This window comes from Brachionichthys hirsutus, chromosome 3 (genome assembly GCF_040956055.1).
Source record: "Brachionichthys hirsutus isolate HB-005 chromosome 3, CSIRO-AGI_Bhir_v1, whole genome shotgun sequence".
NCBI classification, from domain to species: domain Eukaryota; kingdom Metazoa; phylum Chordata; class Actinopteri; order Lophiiformes; family Brachionichthyidae; genus Brachionichthys; species Brachionichthys hirsutus.
In genome coordinates this window covers 82,470-105,273 of record NC_090899.1, presented here as the reverse complement: position 1 = coordinate 105,273, position 22,804 = coordinate 82,470, and the positions used below count along the sequence as shown (strand labels likewise).

The 22,804-nt window shown below is 52.6% G+C and overlaps 2 protein-coding genes across 2 annotated transcripts; one reads left to right on the top strand and one right to left on the bottom strand.

The window, feature by feature from the left end:
• Positions 1–28: 28 nt before the first annotated feature.
• On the bottom strand, positions 29–14,628 carry tg (thyroglobulin). Its single transcript, XM_068757167.1, is given in 33 exon segments — positions 29–144; positions 304–483; positions 553–690; positions 1,177–1,245; positions 1,360–1,446; positions 1,559–1,729; positions 1,814–2,014; positions 2,192–2,356; positions 2,447–2,590; positions 2,674–2,832; positions 2,902–3,052; positions 4,440–4,477; positions 4,480–4,566; positions 4,722–4,869; positions 4,871–4,914; positions 4,980–5,084; positions 5,087–5,137; positions 5,275–5,386; positions 5,526–5,629; positions 6,831–6,904; positions 6,974–7,082; positions 9,940–10,152; positions 10,484–10,519; positions 11,089–11,467; positions 12,218–12,717; positions 12,840–13,025; positions 13,098–13,241; positions 13,308–13,414; positions 13,495–13,654; positions 13,728–13,880; positions 13,966–14,063; positions 14,301–14,409; positions 14,559–14,628. Coding segments are annotated over 33 exon segments (4,608 nt in total).
• A 3,071-nt stretch (positions 14,629–17,699) lies between these two features.
• On the top strand, positions 17,700–21,409 carry zgc:153896 (uncharacterized protein LOC569930 homolog). Its single transcript, XM_068757166.1, has 5 exons — positions 17,700–17,931; positions 18,411–18,556; positions 19,815–20,438; positions 20,991–21,228; positions 21,336–21,409. Exons 1-5 carry the CDS (start codon positions 17,700–17,702, stop codon positions 21,407–21,409), a joined length of 1,314 nt encoding a protein of 437 aa, XP_068613267.1.
• Positions 21,410–22,804: the final 1,395 nt, after the last annotated feature.

The following is a 22,804-nucleotide window of genomic DNA, read 5'->3' as shown; positions in this document are numbered from 1 at the left end:
TGTGCGCGTGTGTGTGTGTGTGTGTGTGTTACCCCTCAGACAGTGGTGTCTCGTTCATCCTAACGCGGCTGCGTACAGAGTAAGAAACCATCTTCTGGAAGGAAACTTTCTCATAGAAACTTTTCTGTGGTCCAGATAAAGACACTGAGAACACACACACACACGCACACACGCACACACACACACACACACACATTAACATCCGGGTGGGAGGAGTTCAACACGCTGATCATCAATCTGTGTCAGTAGTTCCTACTGATGTTGTCTGGGTGTATTATTAGCTTATGCTCTTGGGAACTCTACCTTTCTTGCTATAGGTGTTGTTGGGCATCCTGTCCAGCAGGTGGCGACAGGCTTGTTCTCGTACAGCATTGTGATAGGCTCCACAGACTCTGCTGTCAGGAAACAAAGAGCAGCTGAAGAAACCTGCAGAGTCGGCGTCTCTGAGGTCGGCGACGGAGCACTGCTGCTCCTCGTCACAGCCTGAAACACAAGCACAGTCAGAACGGTACCTGGCAACACCTGTTACACCTTTGACAGTCACAGACGTACGTGTGAGACACCAGAGCATTGCCTGTTGGGAGTTGTAGTTGCTCTTGTTGAGCCAGAAGGAGAGAGACGGGGGTTTCCTCTGGGAATCCGTGGTGATGTCATCGTTGGACAGGTACTCAAACTTCAGGTGAACAAATTCTGAACACACAGATAACACAAAGTTGTCAACACATATTTACTTGTTTGGCTGCACTAGTAGCCCCCCCTCACTGGCACCATGTGGGTAACAGTCATAAGGCATATCGACATTATCTTTCTAGACAGCAGACATGTCAGTTTCATCAGTTTCACGGTGTGGGCGAGGTAGGAACGGTGTGGGCGAGGTAGGAACGGTGTGGGCGAGGTAGGAACGGTGTGGGCGAGGTAGGAACGGTGTGGGTGAGGTGAGGTACAGTGTACAGGAGATGAGTAAAGATCGGTGACTAGTTTTAGGCTTCTGGCCCAAGAGGGAAACATGGCGTCCACACCCGTCCCCGTCCCCGACCCCGTCCCCCTCCCCGTCCCCTCCTTCGCTGCCTCCATGACTGAATCCAAGTCTTGGAGCGTTAGCATAGGGCTTATAATGAGATGACTGGAAGTTCTACGTCACAATGTTCCCGTGTGAAGGTGGAGAGAGGTACCAACCATCCAGAGCAGGACCTCTGACCTCTGCTGAGTCACAGGAGACAGAACCGTCAGCCGGTGACCCGACATCTGACCAACAACAAGAGGCAAACACTGAACGTCAGAGGAAAGTCCAGAGCCGGCTCCTCTGCTGCCTCTGCCTGTTACCTGCAGGCGGTAAAGGACAGAGGCGCTTCCTGGTACCTGTGTTCAGGTAGATGGCCTGGAAGCTGACGATGGAGGTTTGGTAGTCCTTCTTGTCCTTCCTGTCAGCTGGCAGAGCCGAGTCAGCTGGACCGCAGAAACGAGACATCATCAGCTCCTCCCTGACCATCGTTCCCTGCATTCATTCATTCATTCATTCATTCATTCATTCGTTCCTTTGGGTATGATAGCATCTTACTGATGGTGAACTTCTCTCCTCCAAAGTCAAACACAAAGCTCCTCTGGTGCTTGTTGTATGTTAGCCCCGCCCCACATATACGATTGGCTGGTCCATATCCAATCACATCCCAGTCCTGGTCCCCACACATCAAGACTGATGGAGCTCTCAACCAACCACAGAGCACCGAACCTGAGGGGAGGCGTTCATACGTTCATTGGCTTCATTATTTATTTCATTGATTCATGCTGCTCAGGTGTTTCCATGGCAACACACCTCCATTCAGGCTGTTCTGGTTGAGGATGAAGCCGTGGCAGCAGTCGTCATGGCTACAGCCGTCCTGACAGAAACGATGAACATCAGACAGCGACGTCAGTCTGGAGGAGAACACCTGAGTCCTGAACACACCTGAGAGTGCCTTCATCATCCTCATCTTCACAAAACTCTGCTGCTGCATCTGCAATGAGAACTCTGCACCTGAAGCACACACACACACACACACACACACACACACACACACACACACACAAACACACACACACACACGCACACACACACACACACACACACACACACACACACACACACACATATTACAAACGCCTGCGTGTACTGATAGAACTGCTGCTGTCTGATTGGCTACTGACAACCAACCTGAGCATTCATCATCAGTAAGAGGTTTGTCACTGTTGGTCCAGTCAAGCTCCACCCCCTCACTGTTGACACACTTCCACCTGTCTGACAGGAAGACAGTCTGCGCTGGCAGGAAGCTGCCCTCATCTGAACAGCGTAAGCCCCGCCTCTGACATGCCGTCACACCTGACACATAGGTAAATGTATGGCCCCGTAGCACCAACGGAAAGAACTCCACAGCAGTACCTGTACGAGGTGAAATTCAGAGTGACTCACATTGAGCAGAAGATGACGCTCCATTAGGTGAGGAGCCATAGGGACACTTGTTGCAGAAGTCCCGCCCCTCTTCATCCTGATAGGTTCCCTGAGAGGCACAGAAGACACACCCCCTGTCTGAGAAGCTCCCAGCTGGACAAATAACTGTGGAGACAGACGGGGAAACGTTGGACGACGGGTCAGATGTACGGCAGGACAACAAGCACAAACCACAGAGACCGACTCACTGCAGCCGGCCCCATCACCAGCAAGTCGGTAACCACGGTAACAGCCAAAGGTCGGCGATGTAACGGAAAGCAGCTTGGGTTCCGATGTAAGCGCGGGCCGGATGTTAACCAGAAGGCCCTGAACCCCCTCCTGAAGTGCGTGTTGGTTCAGAATCAGACCTGAACACAGACGTTATGAGTGGGTGGCGTGCAGACGGCGTCCGAGGACACGTTACTGCGTCTGCTCACTGATGTCATGGAGGCTGGGGAGGTCGGAGGTTGGAAGATCAGAGAGGCTGGCCGTCCATCCGACGGTTAGCTTCAGCATGTCGTCTCCATCACGCTCCAGAAGCACCGGCGCGTTGCCACAGACGGACGCCGAGGCGCCGGACGAGGGAAGCTACAAACGTGAAAACACCATTTGAAAGCAAAACCAGTTTTCTGAAGGGAGCCTGTTTAAACCATCCTGCTTTCAAGTTGCTGTCCATTATATGAGTACTCGGAAGTAGTAGTACCAGTAATTTTCTGTCTCCATAGTAACTAAAACTCGTCCGAAACAGACATGTTTACGCTATCTTCAGAGGAGGAAATGGTCACAGATCTGGGGTCAGCTAGAGGAACACTTGAACCTGATAACTGGCCTAAGAGCAGCGCAGTAGAGGGCGAGTAACAACAGCCAGTAGAGGATGAGTAACAACAGCCAGTAGAGGATGAGTAACAACAGCCAGTAGGGGGCGAGTAACAACAGCCAGTAGAGGATGAGTAACAACAGCCAGTAGGGGGCGAGTAACAACAGCCAGTAGGGGGCGAGTAACAACAGCCAGTAGGGGGCGAGTAACAACAGCCAGTAGAGGGCGAGTAACAACAGCCAGTAGAGGGCGAGTAACAACAGCCAGTAGGGGGCGAGTAACAACAACCAGTAGGGGCGAGTAACAACAACCAGTAGAGGATGAGTAACAACAACCAGTAGGGGGCGAGTAACAACAACCAGTAGAGGATGAGTAACAACAACCAGTAGGGGGCGAGTAACAACAGCCAGTAGGGGGCGAGTAACAACAGCCAGTAGGGGGCGAGTAACAACAGCCAGTAGGGGCGAGTAACAACAGCCAGTAGGGGGCGAGTAACAACAACCAGTAGGGGGCGAGTAACAACAGCCAGTAGGGGGCGAGTAACAACAACCAGTAGGGGGCGAGTAACAACAGCCAGTAGGGGGCGAGTAACAACAGCCAGTAGGGGGCGAGTAACAACAACCAGTAGGGGGCGAGTAACAACAACCAGTAGAGGATGAGTAACAACAACCAGTAGGGGGCGAGTAACAACAGCCAGTAGGGGGCGAGTAACAACAGCCAGTAGGGGGCGAGTAACAACAGCCAGTAGGGGGCGAGTAACAACAGCCAGTAGGGGGCGAGTAACAACAACCAGTAGGGGGCGAGTAACAACAGCCAGTAGGGGGCGAGTAACAACAGCCAGTAGGGGGCGAGTAACAACAGCCAGTAGGGGGCGAGTAACAACAACCAGTAGGGGGCGAGTAACAACAGCCAGTAGGGGGCGAGTAACAACAGCCAGTACTTTAATTCTGTGTCCTTTTAAGAAGCTAGTACAGTTCCCAGTCCGAAGTCTGCGTACAACTGACCAATCGTGTTTCAACTGACTTTGGTTTCTTCCAGGTAAACGTCCATATAAGGTCAAAAGAAGTAATGCAGAAGCTGAAATTCAACCTGGAAAGCCCTCAGCCGTCATCTATGTACAGGGAGACAGTCGTGAGCCGAGCGGTGCAGAGGCATCACCTGTATGGAGCAGTGCCCCCTGCTGGTCATCAAGTGGACAACTGAGAGTGCAAAGTGCTGATGCGAGTGCCGGGCGCTGACAAAGACCAGAGCTGAGAGGACGACAACACCTGGAGCGACTGGGCGACTTCAAACACAGAACAGAAAGACAGAGACGACAGCTGAGACACTCTGGACCCAACAGGAAGCGTCCAAAGCCTCGGACTTTTAAAAGGAACAAAGGATTAGACTCTCATTGATGGTGAAAAGTTAAAAACCACAGTCTAGCTCTTTAGATCTTACGCTGACAGGCTCCTCCCAGCGGTCCGTAGTCTCGGTCCCATCTCAGACTCGAGGTTTCACAGAGGAAGTTGCTGACATCCAGGGAGTTCTGGTAACCATGGTGACAGATGAGCTCACAGCTCTGAAGAGCATCGGCTGCTGGCTGGCAAAACCAGTGCACCATGGGTAATGGGGTAGGCAGGACAGAGGGGGCCTGGGTAGGACAGCGACCACCGATCACCACCGACACGAAGCCGCTCCCAGACGGCGTTTACTTACGGTCACACCCGAGCGTCCGGCCTCCCCGAGGCCTTTGTGTCCCTTCCACTTCCTGCCCTTCCTCAGAGACACACCAACAGGAAGTGACATCACATTGCAGGGGAGGAAGGAGCCATCAGGAAGACACTGAGAACCCTGCAGCTCACACCAGCTGGGACCTGAAGGCAACACGCCGACCAGAGCTACGCTTAGCTACTGATAGCTTCCTAGCTGAATGAAATTAGCCAGTGCGTGTGTGTGTGCGTGCGTGCGTGTGTGTGTGTGTGTGTGTGTGTGCGTGCGTGTGTGTGTGTACATATCAGCTGTCCATCAGCGGTCAGCGTCGCTTCCTGTATCATCTCTCCAGTGACAGGGTTCACACACCAGCCTGCAGCGCCTCCTGTCTGCAGCACATTAAAACGACCATCCTGAAACGATCAGTGACGAAGATGAGGGGTGAGAAATGATGACAGTATATGATGAAGATGACAAACCGATTCCTGCTCAACCTACAGGTTTCAAAGACGCTGCTGTGTGTGTGTGTGTGTGTGTGTGTGTTGCTCCCACCTTCTCACACTTTGGGCTGTACGTTGACTCTGTCGAGGCGTCAGCTCCGTTCTTCCAATCAGAGAGCAGAGACTGATCCTGAGCTCTCTGGCAGCGGGTCGCACCTGCAGGTAGCAACATGTAACGGTACCTGCACCGGCCCACACCGGTACCCGTACCAGCCCACACCGGTACCCGTACCGGCCCACACCGGTACCCGCACCGGCCACACCGGTACCTGCACCGGTCCACTTTGGTACCCGCACCGGCCCACACCGGTACCTGCACCGGTCCACACCGGTACCTGCACCGGCCCACACCGGTACCTGCACCGGCCCACACCGGTACCCGTACCGGCCCACACCGGTACCTGCACCGGTCCACACCGGTACCTGCACCGGCCCACACCGGTACCTGCACCGGTCCACACCGGTACCCGTACCGGCCCACACCGGTACCCGCACCGGTCCACTTTGGTACCCGCACCGGTCCACACCGGTACCTGCACCGGCCACACCGGTACCTGTAGCTGTAACTGCTAGTCTGCCTACGTATTTATGCACAGAATTCCTCCATCGTCTCTGCAGGCCTGTGTCCTGCCTGGTGGGGGAGGGGCTAACCGCTGCAGGCCTGTGTTCTGCCTGGTGGGGGAGGGGCTAACTGCTGCAGGCCTGTGTTCTGCCTGGTGGGGGAGGGGCTAACCGCTGCAGGCCTGTGTTCTGCCTGGTGGGGGAGGGGCTAACCGCTGCAGGCCTGTGTTCTACCTGGTGGGGGAGGGGCTAACCGCTGCAGGCCTGTGTTCTGCCTGGTGGGGGAGGGCTAACCGCTGCAGGCCTGTGTTCTACCTGGTGGGGGAGGGGCTAACCGCTGCAGGCCTGTGTTCTGCCTGGTGGATTTTACAATGAAGTAATTCCTCCGCCACCCTTTTATTCGTCTTTCCAACATTCTCTGGTTGTTTAGCTCGGACCGGAGCATCGATGCTAGCGCTAACGCTAACGCACTGCTGACCCGGTCGAACTCTTTCTCATACTGCAGATTAGAGGCATTGGATCAAGGAAATATAATCCGGGGGGGGGGGGGGGGGATTATGTTCTTTGGATTCTGCCTTCCTTTCCCAGCAGTTTGAGGGGCGTGGCTTAACGTTCCACAGACCGCAGAGGAGGAAGGAGAGTGGGCGGAGAAAAGATCAACCTTATTTTACAAATCAAATGATTGGACATCCCAGAGCTGATGAATGATCAATATCATTGATCAGAGCTACTGTATGTTCTTCCAACGAGATCGTCGTCGCGCGCGGTGTGTGTGTGTGTGTGTGTGTGAGCTCACATTTAGGGAGGGACGAGCGACTGGTCAGTGAGTCGGGGATGTACTCTCCATCTTCATCGACACACCAGCACTGACTGAACACACACACACCCAGGTGAAGTCCTTTCTGTGTGTGTGTGTGTGAGACAGACAGACACACACACACACCTGTGCTGAGGTGACACTGCGTGAGCAGCCAGCGTCCGTTAGCATCACACCGCGGCGTGAACGGCTGGTAGGAGTAGCGAGGAGCAGGCAGCAACGTCTGGACGGCTGTAAAACAACGTCAGGCATCGCTCACATTTCAGACGGTCCCTAAACAACGTCACGCATCGCTCACATTTCAGACGGTCCCTGAACAACGTCACGCATCGCTCACATTTCAGACGGTCCCTGAACAACGTCACGCATCGCTCACATTTCAGACGGTCCCTGAACAACGTCACGCATCGCTCACATTTCAGACGGTCCCTGAACAACGTCACGCATCGCTCACATTTCAGACGGTCCCTGAACAACGTCAGGCATCGCTCACATTTCAGACGGTCCTGAACAACGTCACGCATCGCTCACATTTCAGACGGTCCCTGAACAACGTCACGCATCGCTCACATTTCAGACGGTCCCTGAACAACGTCACGCATCGCTCACATTTCAGACGGTCCCGAAACAACGTCACGCATCGCTCACATTTCAGACGGTCCCTGAACAACGTCAGGCATCGCTCACATTTCAGACGGTCCCTGAACAACGTCACGCATCGCTCACATTTCAGACGGTCCCTGAACAACGTCACGCATCGCTCACATTTCAGACGGTCCCGAAACAACGTCACGCCATCGCTCACATTTCAGACGGTCCCTGAACAACGTCAGGCATCGCTCACATTTCAGACGGTCCCTGAACAACGTCACGCATCGCTCACATTTCAGACGGTCCCTGAACCAACGTCACGCATCGCTCACATTTCAGACGGTCCCTGAACAACGTCACGCATCGCTCACATTTCAGACGGTCCCTGAACAACGTCACGCATCGCTCACATTTCAGACGGTCCCGAAACAACGTCACGCATCGCTCACATTTCAGACGGTCCCTGAACAACGTCACGCATCGCTCACATTTCAGACGGTCCCTAAACAACGTCACGCATCGCTCACATTTCAGACGGTCCCTAAACAACGTCAGGCATCGCTCACATTTCAGACGGTCCCTGAACAACGTCACGCATCGCTCACATTTCAGACGGTCCCTAAACAACGTCACGCATCGCTCACATTTCAGACGGTCCCTGAACAACGTCACGCATCGCTCACATTTCAGACGGTCCCTGAACAACGTCACGCATCGCTCACATTTCAGACGGTCCCTGAACAACGTCACGCATCGCTCACATTTCAGACGGTCCCTGAACAACGTCACGCATCGCTCACATTTCAGACGGTCCCTAAACAACGTCACGCATCGCTCACATTTCAGACGGTCCCTGAACAACGTCACGCATCGCTCACATTTCAGACGGTCCCTGAACAACGTCACGCATCGCTCACATTTCAGACGGTCCCTGAACAACGTCACGCATCGCTCACATTTCAGACGGTCCCTGAACAACGTCACGCATCGCTCACATTTCAGACGGTCCCTGAACAACGTCACGCATCGCTCACATTTCAGACGGTCCCTGAACAACGTCACGCATCGCTCACATTTCAGACGGTCCCTGAACAACGTCACGCATCGCTCACATTTCAGACGGTCCTAAACAACGTCACGCATCGCTCACATTTCAGACGGTCCCTGAACAACGTCACGCATCGCTCACATTTCAGACGGTCCCTGAACAACGTCACGCATCGCTCACATTTCAGACGGTCCCTGAACAACGTCACGCATCGCTCACATTTCAGACGTCCCTGAACAACGTCAGGCATCGCTCACATTTCAGACGGTCCCTGAACAACGTCAGGCATCGCTCACATTTCAGACGGTCCCTGAACAACGTCACGCATCGCTCACATTTCAGACGGTCCCTGAACAACGTCACGCATCGCTCACATTTCAGACGGTCCCTGAACAACGTCACGCATCGCTCACATTTCAGACGGTCCCTAAACAACGTCACGCATCGCTCACATTTCAGACGGTCCCTGAACAACGTCACGCATCGCTCACATTTCAGACGGTCCCTGAACAACGTCACGCATCGCTCACATTTCAGACGGTCCCTAAACAACGTCACGCATCGCTCACATTTCAGACGGTCCCTGAACAACGTCAGGCATCGCTCACATTTCAGACGGTCCCGAAACAACGTCCACGCATCGCTCACATTTCAGACGGTCCCTGAACAACGTCACGCATCGCTCACATTTCAGACGGTCCCTGAACAACGTCAGGCATCGCTCACATTTCAGACGGTCCCTGAACAACGTCAGGCATCGCTCACATTTCAGACGGTCCCTGAACAACGTCACGCATCGCTCACATTTCAGACGGTCCCTGAACAACGTCACGCATCGCTCACATTTCAGACGGTCCCTGAACAACGTCACGCATCGCTCACATTTCAGACGGTCCCTAAACAACGTCACGCATCGCTCACATTTCAGACGGTCCCTGAACAACGTCACGCATCGCTCACATTTCAGACGGTCCTAAACAACGTCACGCATCGCTCACATTTCAGACGGTCCCTGAACAACGTCACGCATCGCTCACATTTCAGACGGTCCTGAACAACGTCACGCATCGCTCACATTTCAGACGGTCCCGAAACAACGTCACGCATCGCTCACATTTCAGACGGTCCCTGAACAACGTCAGGCATCGCTCACATTTCAGACGGTCCCTAAACAACGTCACGCATCGCTCACATTTCAGACGGTCCCTAAACAACGTCACGCATCGCTCACATTTCAGACGGTCCCGAAACAACGTCACGCATCGCTCACATTTCAGACGGTCCCTGAACAACGTCAGGCATCGCTCACATTTTCAGACGGTCCCAAACAACGTCACGCATCGCTCACATTTCAGACGGTCCCTAAACAAACGTCACGCATCGCTCACATTTCAGACGGTCCCTGAACGCCCCCCAAGAACAAAATGACAGAATTGATCTGTGACTCACTGGAGAAGGCAGCCAATCGCAGAGCAGAACTGGAGTAGCTCAGCAGCTCTTCCTGTGATTGGCTGCTCTGAAGCTCTGCTGGGGTCAACCGTAGACCTTCAGCCAATAGGAATCCATACCCCAGGGGGATGTGGGAGGAGTTTGAGAGGGCGACAATGTTCCTCACTTCCTGTCTGAATCCCGTGACATCAGCTAAGGCCTGAGAGCAGCGACCTGCAGGTTAGCATCAAAGCTCTGTTAGTGTGGCTAATAGGTTAGCACTCAGGTGGTGTGGAGTCGGGTTACAAAACTGTCTTTACATAAATTAAAGTCACCCCGGCCCACTTTGGAGCCACCTGGAATAAATGTCCCAGTTTAGGCTTTGAGTCATTTGGACTGGTTTATAATGGGCGTGATGTCATCATGAGAGCGGTGACATCATTGAGCTTTTATTCCACATACATGGCGTTGGCATGGAAACGCAGTGGAAGCTGGTTTTGTCATCAGTAACACAACAGAGGACAGGTGAGACATTCCACTCAGGTGAGTGTGGATTGAATCTCACCTGCAGACGGCTGAAGCTTCTGTTCTCTCTCTGGACCTGAAAGAGAAGAACACAGAACATGAACAGAATCACCAGGTCCCGTCCCCCTGCCGGACCCTGTCCCCCTGCCGGACCCCGTCCCCCTGCCGGACCCTGTCCCCCTGCCGAACCCTGTCCCCCTGCCGGACCCTGTCCCCCTGCCAAACCCTGTCCCCCTTCCGGACCCTGTCCCCCTGCCGGACCCTGTCCCCCTGCCGGACCCTGTCCCCCTGTCGGACCCTGTCCCCCTGCTGGAACCCTGTCCCCCTGCCGAACCCTGTCCCCCTGCCGGACCCTGTCCCCCTGCCGGACCCTGTCCCCCTGCCGAACCCTGTCCCCCTGCCGAACCCTGTCCCCCTGCCGGACCCTGTCCCCCCTTCACTCACACAGACGGACCACGTCAGGACGGACCCGCCACTAACGCCACTTTCGATCTGGACATTTAGTCTTTCATAATACTCACACTGTGTAATTGTGTATACTGTAATACTATCTAATCTGTATATTCGCAGCTGTTATTTATGAAAGACGCTGAATAGATCTGATCGTATCAGGGATCAATAAGGTTACACGTGTCTGGTCCTTACAGCTGACGGCGCCGGCTGCTGACTCAGGAGACGTGGCGTCTCCGTCTCCGTCCACACAGAAGCAGCGTGGTCCAACGCACTGCAGCGGCAGGAAGTCTCCGTCCTCCGAGCACGCCGGGACGTGGACTTCTGCGCCGGCGGCCATGTTTCCTTTGACCCGCAGCGCCTTCTCTCGCCGTCTCTCGCAGTGGGACGGACATCGAGGTCGATGGCCGATGGCACGTGAGCCGGACACCTCGTGACCGTGAAGGTCGACGCACCAGCACTCGCCACCGTGACACTGGACCTGCTGGAAGGCGCCGCTGGACGTGCAGCCGGGGACAAAGGTGGACTCTTTGTGGTCGTCTCTGGAACAGGAGTGCAGCAGAGGAGTCAGGACCTGTGGACAGATTTAAAACATGATCACAATGATAGATGCTGGACCGCTGTCCCCGCTGTCCACCTTGTCCTGGTGCAGAACAGGTGTGATCAGGTGTGATCAGGTGTGATCAGGTGTGACCTCAGTGGTCACCAGTCTCAGGTTCAGCAGTGGAGGAAGCAGCATGATCAGAAAGGAACCACCGCCGGGAGACAACTGGCCTCTCATTGGTGGGCAGGTTTGATCCCGTCCCCCCGTCCCCCCAGTCCCCCCAGTCCCTCCAGTCCCTCCAGTCCCTCCAGTCCCTCCAGTCCCTCCAGTCCCCCCAGCCCCCCCAGTCCCTCCAGTCCCCCCAGTCCCCCCAGTCCCTGCAGACCCCCCAGTCCCTCCAGTGCCCCCCAGTCCCCCCAGTCCCCCCAGTCCATCCAGTCCCTCCAGTCCCCCCAGTCCCCCCAGTCCCAGCAGACCCCCCAGTCCCTCCAGTGCCCCCCAGTCCCCCCAGTCCCCCCAGCCCCCCCGTTTACAGGCCGTCCCACTGGGGCTTAAACTGGTGAATGGCGGACTGTGGACATTCACCAGTAACCCTGGACGAGTGACTGAAGTCTACACCGGTTCAGATACTTGTACTACAGTATTTCTAGTGGCTACTACTTGTACTAGAACACAGAGGTAAATATTTGAACTCATCTATATATATTTATACTTGAATTATATATTTATATATATAATATTTGAACTTTCATTCGTTGGGTTCTACTTCCTGGTACTGGCCTGGTTCAGGGACAGTGAGCTGCTCCGTCCTCTCAGTGTGTGCTGGAGCCCAGACAGGAAGAACGGGTCCTCCAGAGCTCTGCTCACAGACCGGACCAGATCACGGTTCTTCTGGAGGCTGGTGGAGGACAGCCGGTCCCGCCCGAGTGCTCCTTGAGATCCCACCACCCCACCGAGGTCAAAGGAGGCAACGCTCTTCAGGAGTTTCCCCCCAAACAGGTTCTCCTGGAGGCGGCGAGGGGAGGAGCGGTCCAGAGCCTGCAGAGCCTGCAGAGCCCCACCGACCGACGGGAAGAGGCCATGGAGGACTTCGACCATGTGAGTCAAGAGGGGGGCGGGTTCCGCGTCCACTGGAAGAAGCTCCCCGAGAGGCCGGAGGAGGGACAGACAGGAAGCTGAAGGTCTGATGTCAGAGTTCTGGAAAGGAAGACTGAAGGGACCAGAGAAGATTCGGGACAGGGCCAGATGACGCTGAGAAAGACAATCAGCAAGACCAGAACCTGGAGCAGGAGAAGGAAACAAGAGAGAGGAGGACATAAGGAAAGGAAACAGGAAGACAAGAGCAGAGTGAAGTGATGATGTCACAGAAGGACGGGACAGACCGCCGTCCACAAACACTCACTGCAGACCGGGGCGTCTCCACGCCGGCGAGTCCCAGGAAGCTCCCTCCCTGAGGGGTCCACACACCAGCACTGCGACCCCTGCTGGCACTGTCTGGAACTGAAGGAGCCATCGTCCTCGCAGGACGGCACAAAAACACTGGACGCCCCCAGCGCTGCTCGCCGCTCCTCCTCACAGGGGGAGGGACCTGAGGGAGACCGGTCTCATGAAAACTCAACAACATGAATGTAACGCTTAAACCAGTGTCAAACCAGTTTACATCTGAAGTGTCCGGTGAGGCCGAGGCGGACTCCCAGCATCCTCCTCTGCAGGACTCTGTAGACGTTGGTCTGAGAGACGGAGCGACCGGAACCAAGACCGGAGAACGCTGAGTCGTAGACTTCTGACAGGAGGAGCTCCACACCTGGACAGGTAGGACACACCTTCGTCATGCCCACTCACCATCATCATCAGCACCGCCAGAGTCTACCTGTGTCAAACATCTCTCTGCCGCGGCTGTCCGAACAGAAGCAGTAGGAGGAAACTGCCGGGAAGAACTTCCTGAAACGACTGAATGTCCGAAAGGCTTCTGGGTACCTGAACACAACACACACACACAGGTGTACACAGGTGCACACAGGGACACACAAGAACAAATGAATTCACAGACACATTACCTGTTGAAGGAGGTGAGCAGGTCCAGCTGTCGCCGGTCCGTCGTGTTGATGAAGCGGCACTGAACAGGTAGGAAGCTGCCGTCTGCCTCGCACTGGGGGGGAGAGTGGGGGCGGAGACTGTGGAGGAGACGTCTGGACCTCACCTCACAGCTGCCGGGACCTGTGGGTCCGACGCACCGGTGGCTCAGACGCACCTGAGGCTCGGACACACACCTGAGGCTCTTTGAACTTACAGCGCTGAGGTGTCCCCGGTTGTCTGGTCCCGTACAGCTCCACGCCGTCCCGGTCCACGCACCAACACGTTCTGCTGGAATCACACTGGACCGACTGGAAGAGGCCCGACGGAGAACACCGCAGGACGTCCTGCAGGTGGCAGGGTGAGACACCTGTCCCCACAGGAGGACACAGAAACGTGTGCTGAATAATTCAACACGTGATCTGAGACATCATGAAACAGGTGATGGTTCTCACAGTGAGGGACAGAGTTGTTGGTTCGAGTCCCAATGACCTCCTGACCTTCAGCATCAACACACCAACATTCTTGACCCCGCCCACTACACTGCACAGGTCTACAAACACACACAATGACCTCCGGTTAATTCTCTGTGTTTCCATGGCGATCAGCGAACCATTTTAGCTGTCTTTTGAATCATTTTAATACTCTTCTTGTTGCCATGGTAACACTAGTGTAGAAGCATTTTGAGTCGTCAGGGTTGATTTTATTTAAATATGAATCCTGAGTTAGAAACAAAATCAGATCACTCATCCATATAATCAATATCGTGAAATATTATCTGCAGACACACCTGAACCTGCCATCCTCCATACAGTGTGGGATGTCACCTTGTAGCTTGGCAACAGCCGCGCTCCTTAGCAACTCACATTGGCTCTGGCTCTCTGACTCCAGTTGATACTCTGGACAGGAGTCATTGACGTGATCAGCAATCAATAAGTAGAGAATCCTGCTGCCACTAATGCTCGTGAAACACAGATCAATCGGCTGTTTGTGCGTGACTAGAAATGAATAGAAAAGTACAGGAACAGGTAAATGCAGGTGTGCTTACCTGAAGCTCTGCCCTGAAGCAGGTCCAGGCAGCAGACCAGGATGCAGGCGATGTGGAGCAGACAGGCCATTGTCTCCGTGGTGACGGACAGATCATCTTTGCCTTTTATACACCTGTACAGCAGCTGAGTCATCACCTAGCAGAACAACGTTCAGCTCACCTGAGCGGAACCAGGAGCCCTCCACCACGACTCAGCAGGTAGACCACAAGCCACGAAGCCCTCCGATTGGACTTGAGAATCGCTGACACAGTTGTTTCTGTTATTTCTGTTCTAGCACACTGCGGCAGTTTCACCTGCTCAGGTGAAAACAGCTCCACTCCATTGATTCGGCCGACGTCACAGGTGTGTTTGGTTTTTGATTTGTCTTCTAAAATATCAAAGCTCAGGATTAAAAATGACTTCAGCTTCTGTTCAGGTGGTTCTTGTCAATGTTGGCTAACGCTAGCTATGATTTGACAAAGATGGCGATAGCTGGCACGAGCTAACGCTAGCTCAGAGGCTAGCGTTAGCTCGGTTCGGACCGGGTCCGGGTCGAATGCGATGAATGGAGAAACCCCACGAATCACATCAAAGACAGGAGGACAGAAGCACCGCCGGTGACCTTTAACGGGCCCTAACCCAACAACCACCGGCACACGGTGACCTTTAACGGGCCCTAACCCAACAACCACCGGCACACGGTGACCTTTAACGGGCCCTAACCCAACAACCACCGGCACACGGTGACCTTTAACGGGCCCTAACCCAACAACCACCGGCACACGGTGACCTTTAACGGGCCCTAACCCAACAACCACCGGCACACGGTGACCTTTAACGGGCCCTAACCCAACAACCACCGGCACACGGTGACCTTTAACGGGCCCTAACCCAACAACCACCGGCACACGGTGACCTTTAACGGGCCCTAACCCAACAACCACCGGCACACGGTGACCTTTAACGGGCCCTAACCCAACAACCACCGGCACACGGTGACCTTTAACGGGCCCTAACCCAACAACCACCGGCACACGGTGACCTTTAACGGGCCCTAACCCAACAACCACCGGCACACGGTGACCTTTAACGGGCCCTAACCCAACAACCACCGGCACACGGTGACCTTTAACGGGCCCTAACCCAACAAACACCGGCACACGGTGACCTTTAACGGGCCCTAACCCAACAACCACCGGCACACGGTGACCTTTAACGGGCCCTAACCCAACAACCACCGGCACACGGTGACCTTTAACGGGCCCTAACCCAACAACCACCGGCACACGGTGACCTTTAACGGGCCCTAACCCAACAACAACCGGCACACGGTGACCTTTAACGGGCCCTAACCCAACAACCACCGGCAAATTCCAAACGGGACGTCACGGAGGGAGTCCGTAACCCTAACCCTAACCCTAACCCCTAACCCTAACCCTAACCCTAACCCCCTAACCCTAACCCCTAACCCCCTAACCCTAACCCTAACCCCTAACCCCCTAACCCTAACCCTAACCCCTAACCCCTAACCCTAACCCTAACCCCCTAACCCTAACCCCTAACCCCCTAACCCTAACCCTAACCCCCTAACCCTAACCCCTAACCCCTAACCCTAACCCCCTAACCCTAACCCCTAACCCCCTAACCCTAACCCTAACCCCTAACCCCCTAACCCTAACCCTAACCCCTAACCCCCTAACCCTAACCCTAACCCCTAACCCCCTAACCCTAACCCCTAACCCCTAACCCTAACCCTAACCCCCTAACCCTAACCCTAACCCCTAACCCCCTAACCCTAACCCTAACCCCTAACCCCTAACCCTAACCCTAACCCCTAACCCCTAACCCTAACCCCCTAACCCTAACCCCTAACCCCCTAACCCTAACCCTAACCCTAACCCTAACCCTAACCCTAACCCTAACCCTAACCCTAACCCTAACCCTTCGTCTGGGCCGAGGAGAGAGTCTGACGGTTTGTGGAAGACATTGCAACTGGAGCCGGTGACGACTCACCACTAACGGCTGTAGTCCAGGATCAGCCGGTGCCTGTTTGGCTGTCAGTGATGGCTTCTCGCAGTGCCTGCTGGGTAATGAGGACAGGCGACACGGTTAGGGTTGTCTTTGTAGGCACAGAAATGACCTGAAGGGTGAAGACACCGATGTCCATACCGCTAGCATTAGCATTTATAGCTGCGAGAGTTTGATCAGGATGTCGGTGTGAAACGTCACTGAGGGGTGTTACCAAGTTCAAACACCTGCAGAGGGAGGTGGAGGAACCCTGACAGCGGGCTGTAGGGGGCGGAGCAAACTACGTCGGGCGTCGGTAGCAGGAAGGAGATGCCGTAACCGAGCTCGATCACCTCCTGACTGTAGAGACGGGCCTGAATGCAACCAACAACACGTGAGCAGTCCTACGAGAACGTCTGATTACCTGAATCTCATGTTACTAATCACCAGATTAATCTCACTGTGTAGCCCCCATGCAATGACAATAAAGGCGCTCTATTCTATTCTATTCTATTCTATGATTCGTAGAATCACGTAAACAAAGTGACCATCTGTCTTCTGATCGATAACAATGGGCGTGTCACCTGGTGCGCAGGTACGGTGATGAGTTTCAGCAGAGATTTGATTGCCATCTGCAGCTCAGAGAAGAGTAAAGGGGTGGAGCTTTCAGGCCCAAGTCCCACCTCCATGTGCAGCCGACAGGGTCTGGATCCAATCCCACTCCTCACTGAAGACACACACATCCAGACTCACTAAGGTAGACAGCAAGACAGGTGTGACACAAATGATCATGAACCTGGGAGAAGGGGTGGAGTCTAATCCCAAAGTAATTCCAGGTTCTCCTGGTCCTGGAGTCAGAATATCGGAGGTGATTTGTACCCTACTTACCTGTAACTTCTATACCTTCTATTCTATATCTGTGTTATTGCTGTGACAAATAGCTGGACTTGGACTATGTAACAGATATAAGCCAGTACCACTGATTATTGATCCTGATCAATGGCACCTCACTTGATAAGACCTCACTTAATTGCTGCTTCCAGTCAAAGGTCTCATCTGTCAGCAACATTCCAGATCTCTATCAGAAAGCGGTTAGATATTAAACCTGCTCCAGGTGTGCACACACTCCTGACTTTCAAGCACTCGAACTGAACATGAAGACGAGGCTGGAACTCTTCCTGGTGGCCGTAACAGTGATCGCAGTCGCAGGTAATCCCCTGAGGAAGAAGCTGCTGCTCATCTCATTTGACGGTTTCAGGTGGGACTATGACCAGGATGTGGACACACCCTGTCTGGACCAGCTGGTTCAGGACGGAGTCAAAGCCAAATATATCAACCCCCCGATGCTGACCATGACCGGCCCGTCTCACTTTACCACCATCACTGGTAACGGACAGCTCCACTATTGTTCCTGTATTTCTGTAGAAGCCAAAGTCAGGTATCTCTGCTGCTAGCGTTCACATTGGCAATGTGGTGACGGTAGCACAGGTAGCACAGGTAGCACAGGTAGCACAGGTAGCGCAGGTAGCGCAGGTAGCAGTAACGACGTTAAGTACTGAATTAAATGTTCAGATACTGTGAAGAAGAAGAAAATATTAATGCTGCACTCAACATTATTCTGCATGTGTTCTGGCAAGTTTTTTCCGTACTGGAAATGTAGTTAATGTCTTCAAAGTAAAAGTACTTTTACTTCTGGGTACTGCTCTACCATGCATCAATATTCAATCCCAATAAAATCAAATTCACCTAGAGGAACGACATGATTCTACTCGGCAACAGTAACACAGTGAAGTTGACTTTCGTCGTACTTGTACTTGTCCATATTTCTAAATGTAAACATTCCTGTCTGGCGTGCTTTGCAACAGGCAGGTGGGCGGAGGATCATGAAGTCATCCACAACGTAATGTTTAACACAAAGACAAACTTAAAAGTTCCTTACAAAGAGACGCTGAGAAGATCGGAGTGGTGGGACAACGGCGTTGTGCCATTATGGATCACAGCTCAAAATCAGGTGACCTTGAAATGACACCTGATAACAAGTAAGGAGTGACGGCGATAAACAAATGTAATTACACATTCACATTTTTAATACGTTTAACGTCATCAGCGTGGCAATGAAACCTTGTGTTGCATTATCCTGCAGTGCAGAGTTCTGATTGGTCGGCCCTCAGTACTGCATTTGGGCTGATACCTTGGGTGGTATCGAGGCTGATTATTAGCAGTGTTGGCTGCAGAATATTTGGTGCTAATTTTGTTATCGATTTTAAATTTAGTCTTCATCTCAGTACTATTAGTTTGTTTTCTATTTGGTCATCATCACCTGGTTCGGTCAAGTTTTAGTATTGCCATTTTGTTTTTATTCTAAAACAACGGGAACCATTTTAAATAATATGTCAGCATATTATCCTTTTGTAAAGCATTTCAAAAAAAGCCATAAAAATAACCCCACTATATTTTACAAAAATATAGTTGGGCTTTTTTTTTCAGGTAGGGTGGCGTTTGATCTGTTTGACTTTCACGTGGAAAAAAGGGTAATGATTATAATTTTCATCATAGTCAGTGGAAATGAACACATGAATAATAACTTTCCCAACACTAAATACTGGTCAGCACCAGAAGAAATCATGTGTGGAACCCAGTTCAGTTCAATTCAGATTTATTGATATAGCGCCAGATCACAACAGGAAGTCATCTCACGGCTTTACAGGATTAGCAGGGAAACACAGAACCCAACGTGACCCACAAGAGCAACGGAGGCAAGGAAAAACTTCCCTTTAACGGGCAGAAACCTTGGACAGAACCTAGGCTCATGGTGGACGGCCATCTGTCTGGCTGTTCTTGTGTGGGTTTCAGATTGTCTGCATAAAAGATTCAGCCTTAAACCTCCGATTTGCTCAAATCTCAGAAAGGTTTTTTATTTAAAAGTCAGAATTTTAAAGTCCTTCTTTGGGAGTCAGTGGGACAGACGTGGGAGCAGCTAGCGCGCTGCGGAGCAATGCTAACGAGTGCAGCCCTTCAGACTAACACAAAGGAAATGACCTGTTAGACAAACCCAGATCTGTGAAGCTCCTCTAATTTCAAACGTACACAACCCCACTCTTTGGGCACCCCCCTTCAATCTGCCCTTGTGTTGCGTTTGTTCCAGCGGGCTTTCCAGAAGGCAATCCGAACAAAGGGACTAGAAACGTTCTGATCTGACACCACCGTTCGCTCCGAGGCAACAAAAACCCAGTATGAGATTTACAGCAGGTATCTTACATCTCTTTCAGGGTTTGAGAACTGCTTCCTTTTTCTACCCGGGAGGTGGAGCCAACTACAGCGGGCAGACGGTCAACCGTGCACTTGTGGAGAGTTACGGCCACCCAGATGACAATGAAACAGAATGGCGTCAGAACATTGACAAGGTGATGAGATGGTTCTCTGAAGAAGACTTCCACCTGGTGACATTATACTATGGAGAACCAGACAATGTGGGCCATGCCAAGGGACCAGACCATCCAGACAGGAAGGAGATCATCAAACAAATTGACCGCACCATCGGCTACCTGAGGGAGGCAGTCATTCGCCATCACCTGACTGACAGCCTAAATGTCATCATCACTTCTGACCATGGCATGACCACAGTCAAAAAGCGACCGCAGGTGGATGAAATCATTCTCAACAAGTTCGTGAATCTCCTCAAGCTCACCAGCTTTGAGATCCTTGACTACGGCGGCTTCGGCATCCTGACGCCACGGCCAGGGAAGGAGCAGGAGGTTTTCCACGCTCTGTCCAACGTTCCGAATCTGACGGTCTACAAGAAGAATGAGCTTCCCGAGAGCTTCCATCTCTCCAAGAGCAAGCGGCTGCCTCCCATTGTGATTGTTGCAGATTTGGGATTCAACCTGAACTCAGTGAGTTTCTAGATTTCATCCCAGGATTATGTGATGATGATGAACGTATGTACTAGATAGAACATTTGACTGTACTTGTACTCTGACAGTAGCATGTATTACAGTACAAGTACAGAGGTCTGAGTTCTCCATTGTTACACATTTCAGTTTCTGTACAAGCTTAGGGACTTTTTTTAACCTCATCCACTTCATAAATTCATAAAGTGAATGAGGACAAACTTTTGCATCTACTCTTCCTTTCTGTTTTCATTTCAAACTGAATAAAGGGTTCGGAAGCTATACTGGTTTATGTTTTACAGAGAGCGGATTTTTGGGAAGAGGTTGATGCAATTATTGATACAACTTGTAAATGCCAAATATCATGATGTAGTTATACAATAACGGAGGCCCCTTATTCTTGGCTACTGGCTGAACTGATCTGATCGTAGCTCATAAAGCGCCACACTGATGCTGTAGATGATTTGAAAGGAGCAGGCGCCTCCTGGCCAATGGGATGAAGCAGATATATTATAGATCTGGTGATAGGTGCTCCATCTTTTTATTTCCATTCAGAGATTCATTGTCTACATCAACAAAGGTGATCATGGCTACCATAATGGAGAGATGGACATGAAGACCATCTTCAGGGCATTTGGACCAGACTTTAAGAAGAACTTCCTTTCTGAGCCGTTTGACAGCATCCACATTTACCCTCTGATGTGTGAACTGCTGCAGATCAAAGCGGCACCGCACAACGGATCAATAACTGTTACTGAAAAGCTTCTGCTTGACAGTGGTGAGTCCACATCTGGTGACATTGTTTTATTTATCTCATAGCTAAACTAATCTCTGTCAGCATTTGATCTCCAGGGACTGAACAGCAGCAGCCTGAACATGGACTCTGATGTGTGTTTGCAGGTGGATCAAAGAGTTATCGGATGTCAGTCATTCCACTGATGTCGATGCTGCTCGTCACCTTTGCTGTGGCGTAACTGATCCAGGATCAGCACCAGCTCTTTTCAAACCTTGTAATATTGAAATCAAAGCTTATGATTGTATGATTTTCTAAATCATGCTGCAACATTTGATCCAAATGATAATGATATGGCAGCTTTTCTTTTTGTGACTTTAATAACAGAATTTAAAGTAACATGAATTTAACACTGAATGTTTTGGACTAAATCAGTCCTTGTTCGCGTATACAGTATGCTAATGATTGTCCACATGGCTCTGTGCAATAAATGTAGCCTCCAATGAAGTGCTGCCCTCATAAACGTGCATGAAGATGCTCATTCTGTCAAACACTGACGACTGCTCCACACCTTGGGTCGCTATGCCTGAAGTAATGTCCACAGGGGGGCGCTGGAGGGTTGAGGAGAAGATGAAGTAGAGCAAGAGTGATCCTTTCTCATTTCTCTATTATATATATGCGTCACATGCTCAATTTTCATGAAATCCTAATTGTTATTTACCCGAATCGCAGTAGATAAACGGAACGAGGCTCTCTGAGGACCGTTACGAATCCTTTACTAGAAAACAGGGAGGCCTTTCGACCTTACCGGGTTTTCATCAGGGCATTCAGAATGTCTAAAACCTCACAGGTGTGATTAGATACCTGAGTCAGGATCACATGACTCGTCACATGAGTAAACAAAAGCCTTGTTCTGAACACCAGCAAGACCAAGGAGGTCCAGGAGGACTACAGGAGGTCCAGGAGGACTGAACACGCCCCCCCGTGCGTACGAGGGGAAGCAGTGGAGCGTGTGGAGAACATTAAACTCCTGGGCATCCACATCTCCTCTGACCTCTGCTGGACACTCAACACCAGACACCTCCAGAGTCCAGAGGAGGGCCAGACGCATCGGCACAGACCCCACCCACCCGGGCCACAGACTGTTTGTCCCGCCCACAGACCCCACCCACCCGGGCCACAGACTGTTTGTCCCGCCCCCAGACCCCACCCACCCGGGCCACAGACTGTTTGTCCCGCCCCCAGACCCCACCCACCCGGGCCACAGACTGTTTGTCCCGCCCCCAGACCCCACCCACCCGGGCCACAGACTGTTTGTCCCGCCCCCAGACCCCACCCACCCGGGCCACAGACTGTTTGTCCCGCCCCCAGACCCCACCCACCCGGGCCACAGACTGTTTGTCCCGCCCACAGACCCCACCCACCCGGGCCACAGACTGTTTGTCCCGCCCACAGACCCCACCCACCCGGGCCGCAAACTGTTTGTCCAGCCCACAGACCCCACCCACCCGGGCCACAGACTGTTTGTCCCGCCCCCATCAGGGAGGCGGTTCAGGACAATCAGAAGCAGCACAGCGAGGCTCAGGAACAGCTTCTTCCCCCGAGCTGTGAAAGCAGTCGTTCCCTCGTAGCGATC